Consider the following 4,726-nt stretch of genomic DNA (forward strand, 5'->3'; position numbering starts at 1 on the left):
TAACTATTCCGGGCCCCAGGGATGTAAAATTGGCCGCCACAAGGGCTAGGGCTTTTTCGGTAGCGGCCCCTACCTGGTGGAATGAGCTCCCGGGGGAGATCCGGGCCCTGTGGGATCTGATGCAGTTCCGCAGGGCCTGTAAGACGGAGCTCTTCCACCAGGCTTTCGAGTAGGAGCCGCTGCCCGCCCTATTGTGTTACCATCTTGGGGGGGATTGGAAGAAGCCCAGAGAAAGGCCCTGAGAAGATCTTTGGAACATCAGGACGCTATAGACTGTCTCCCAAGAATTGTTTGGAACTGTCCAGCCATCTTGGGTTTTGAAGTTAGTTATCACCGAGCACTTTATGTGATATAGGATGGGTTTTAAACTGTATATAATGTTTTTATAATGCAGATATATTGTTATTTTTGTATTGTTGTCTATATCTTGCCCTGTAAGCCGCCCTGAGCCCTACGGGGGAGGGTGGGGTACAAATCTGAATAATAAATAAATAAATAAATACCTCACCCTTCACTACCCAAAGGTGTCTCAGAGTGGCTTACAAACTCCTTTCCCTTTCCCTCCCCACAACAGACACCCTGTGAGGTAGGTGGGGCTAAGAGAGCTCTGACAGAAACTGCTATTTTCAAGAACAGCTCTTATCAGAGCTACGGCTTGCCCAAGGCCATCCAGCCAGGTGCAAGTGGAGGAGTGGGGAATCAAACCCGGTTCTCCCAGATTAGAGTCCGCGCACTTAACCACTACACTAAACTGGCTCTAAGATCTGACAAGATCAGGCTAGCCTGGGTTATCCAGGTTGGGGCATAATAATCACCATAAGTTATACTAAATGCAAGTTAAGATACACTTAAGATCTGTGGGGTTTTCCCCCTGTAGTTCAGAAATAAATATTACATGTCTCGTGTTTTTGATGTGCAGTTGATCGATGGACACGACAGCAAGAAAGTCAGCGTCCCGTTTCTCCGTTCTAAAATCGGAATCGTATCTCAGGAACCGGTACTGTTCGACTGCAGTATTGCTGACAATATCAGATATGGTGATAACACTAGAGAGATTTCTATGGATAAAGTGATTGCAGCGGCCGAAAAGGCCCAGCTTCATGACTTTGTCATGTCGCTTCCTGATGTAAGCATTTTTTCCCTTAACCCTGGTAGCATTCAGTGTTGTTAAAAAGGGATGTTAAGGCTAGGAAAGCGTTCCACTCGATCTGAACCAGGTTCCTAGATCTACTGTGTGTGGTAATGTGTGTATTAGCAACATATTATCAGTTGAGACTGTTTGGAAAAGCAACTGCAAGGTGGAGACCCAGAGACCCAAATCCTACCTTCCAGAGTGCTGACATGTCTCATTTTCATAGCTACCAGTCCCTCCATTCCTGTCTTTTATTTCTGAGATGGCAACTAGAGGACAAGGAAGAACTCTTTCAGATTTGACCCATGCTAGCAATTTTAGATCTTGCTGTATGGCTTGGCACATGGAGCTATTTACTCTGCAAACAGAGTCATCGTGCAAGTCCACGTTGGCTGTGGTCAGTATTGTGCAGACTGTATTGGGAGGGGCATGGTGGACAAATGGTTCTTATCTTTTGCTAGGTTGGGCTGGACAGCCAGCTGTCTATGTAGCCCCGGTCACTGCCTATGACCTGGGTCAGAATGGGCAAAGTTAAGGTAATTAGCATAGTCACGTGCAAAAAAAGCATACAACAAAACAAAGATCCACTTCTAAGCACAGAAATGTACATATGCAGAATTTATGGTTAGAGACTAATTTGTGTTTTCCACACTAATAAGTCTGGATATCTCCCTTGTTAAATGAGCCGTTGAATTATACCCACAAGAATATTGCTCCAATGACAGTTTTCCTAATCCTGAGTCGTTTGCATCACCAATAAAGTAGGAATAAGAGCTCTAAGGACTCACGTTCTGTTTTCTCTACACGTGATTGTTTTCCAGTTCTATGCATTATTTTTTCAGTAATTAATGTAGTCACTTAAAATTCAGACAGTGTTTGCCTTCCAGAAATATGAAACTAATGTTGGCGCTCAGGGATCCCTTCTCTCTCGGGGGCAAAAACAGCGCATTGCTATCGCACGAGCCATCATCCGAAATCCTAGGATCTTATTGCTGGATGAAGCCACATCTGCACTGGACACTGAAAGTGAACAGGTATGAAGTTAGTTACGTTGACTGAAAATCTGAGTACAAGTTGGGCCATACTTTTTATTGAGGCCATCTTAGGGTGGTTCACACATACGTGTTCATTTGATGACAGCAAGTATCAAGTGGTGATATGCGTCCGTTGACCAGCTATCACAAATGGCACACTGCAAGTAGAGCTTCTGTGACAACTCACATTCCCTAGTAAAAAAGAGTCTGGCAGTATCTTCAAAGACCAGCAACATTTATTTAGTGAGTCAGAACTCACAAAATGGTCATGCAGAACATTAAGCAGACTCATCTGCCTGATGGATGGTTGCGTCGTGCATCTACTGAAGTGAGCTTCAGCTCACAGAAGATTGTGCTGAAATCTGTGTAGTCCCATGCAGAGTGATTCCAGGCTAAGCCCACTGATTTAATAAAGCTTAGGATGGAGTAACTCTTGAGTAAGACTGCATTGTAAAACATTGCTCACCTTTAAATGTGCAACTGTTTCATTTTGCTACAGACTAATGCGGCTACCCATTTGGAGTTACCACATCCCCCTAAAGATTATTTCTCAGCAAACTGTGTTTGCACATTCATGCTTCAAGTCACTAGGTAGTGAGTAATCAAATTATGACAATCAAGGGATGTGTTGTGTGAACCAGCTCCACTGTTCAGAACACTGTGGACTTCATGCTAGATATTTCAGCAAAGTGGGAGAGAGGGAGGAATATTTTTGTACCAGCGCATTTTAAAAACTCATTCTCTTCCTTTTCTTGAACATCTCGAGTCTGGAAGAATTCTGCGTATCTCTAAAGACTGCATACTGAACTTTGCATACTACTTGATCCTAATAAACAAACATTAGTTAACATTATGCAGGATCCAATCTCTCTCCTAAGATTATGATCTATATGAATGTTTAGAAATTATGGAAGATCTCTGACCAGAACAGGCCAGGCTACCACGATCTCATCAGAGCTTGGAAGCTAAGCAGGGTTGACCCTGGTCAGTGTTTGGATGGGAGACCACCAAGGAAGTCCAGGGTTGTTAGAAAGAGGCAAGTATTGGCAAACCACCTCTGAATGTCTCTTGCCTTGAAAACTCTATGGGGTCATCATAAATCAGCTGTGGCTTGATGGCAAAAAAAAAATCTCGCTCTCAAACAAGATATTTAGGATACTTTGCTATCAGTTTGGTGTAATGGTTAAGTGCGCAGACTAATCTGGGAGAGCCGGGTTTGATTCCCCACCCCCATTAGGGGCTTGGCAGCCCTAAGAGCATCCAAGGTGTAGTACCAACATATTAATTCTGTTAATTAATCACCACTATCTTTGGTAGACCAGGGGGCCTCAAGTTTTGCTGAGTCTGTAGTTACTTATGGAATCCTGAGAGCACATAGTGGGTACCACCACCAATGTTCCCTTTAAATAGTGGAGTCCTGTGAGCAAAAATTCTACTTTGTGAGCTACTGGCATTAAAGTTGTGAGCAAACGATTTGGCTGCTGCATCAATTAGTTTGCTCTGGAGCCATCCTTCCTGAGCAAAGACAAAAATGTGTGAGCTGGAGGCTAAAAAACTGTGAGCTATCTCACACTAACTCAGCTTAGAGGGAACACTGACCACCACAAAATGGCTGCCGTGGGGGTTGGAGCCAGTCACAAAACATTAGGAAGTTTCAAGCCAAGCAGCCTTTTATGATAGAGCCAACTTTTCCCAGAATGGGTGCTCTGTGCGGATACAAAGGTGATGATTACTTGACTGTTTTGAAGTACTTTCTGCTCCAGAGAGGTGGAAGAAAGGCAGGTTTGGTTCTTTGCTTTGGGGAAGAGATACTTTGGGAAAGAAGCCAGGGAGCACTAGGAAACCTGTCAGTGGTGTCCAACATGGCACTCATAGAAACTGCTATGGTTTATCTTGCAGACCTTCACTCTATCATTTTGTCCTTTCTCCTCAGACTGTACAAGCGGCCTTGGATAAAGCTAGAGAAGGCCGAACCTGCATCGTCATAGCCCACCGTTTGTCTACAATTCAGCATTCCGATATCATAGCCGTCATGTCACAAGGAGTGATTGTTGAAAAGGGCACTCATGAAGGACTGATGGCCCAGAAAGGGGCATACTACACACTTGTCACCACTGGGGCACCCATTAGCTGAGCGACTGCAGAAACACTGCCGTGAAGTCAGGATACTGTTCTTGAGGGGTACGCTAAAGCTGGTATGCAAACGTCAACAATGTCTATGTTACACAAAGAAGGCTGTGCTATTTGATAAGTTTACACAAGCAAAAACTCTTTCTGGACAAGTTATGTCTGAATTATTCAGCATATAGCTTAACCCATTGTGGGCTGCATCCACATAGCAAGGGTTCTCTGTTTTCTGACTATCGATGCTGCAAATGCAGAGACATTGGCAACAGAGCATCCATACTCCCATATGGGGAGTTTTGTGCGAACATTCCTCTGTTAGCCAGAATTTCCCCCACCTTGCCACCAGAGGGCATTTTGAAGGTTTTAAAACATCAGTAATTGCTATTACACTATAGCATAAAAGTATGAAGAAAGCCATATCTGCCTGGAAACT

At 44.1% G+C, this 4,726-nt stretch overlaps 1 protein-coding gene across 1 annotated transcript in view; it reads left to right on the forward strand.

The window, feature by feature from the left end:
- Positions 1–4,300, forward strand: part of ABCB11 (ATP binding cassette subfamily B member 11) — a 70,945-nt gene extending 66,645 nt beyond the window's left edge. The window contains exons 23-25 of the mRNA XM_015422245.1: positions 920–1,126; positions 2,020–2,166; positions 4,100–4,300. Coding sequence (XP_015277731.1) covers positions 920–1,126; positions 2,020–2,166; positions 4,100–4,300 — 555 coding nt within the window. The remainder of the gene's footprint in view (positions 1–919; positions 1,127–2,019; positions 2,167–4,099) is intronic.
- The last annotated feature ends 426 nt before the right edge of the window (positions 4,301–4,726 follow it).

Source organism: Gekko japonicus, unplaced genomic scaffold (genome assembly GCF_001447785.1).
Source record: "Gekko japonicus isolate JY-2015 unplaced genomic scaffold, Gekko_japonicus_V1.1 scaffold469, whole genome shotgun sequence".
Classification (NCBI taxonomy): Eukaryota; Metazoa; Chordata; class Lepidosauria; order Squamata; family Gekkonidae; genus Gekko; species Gekko japonicus.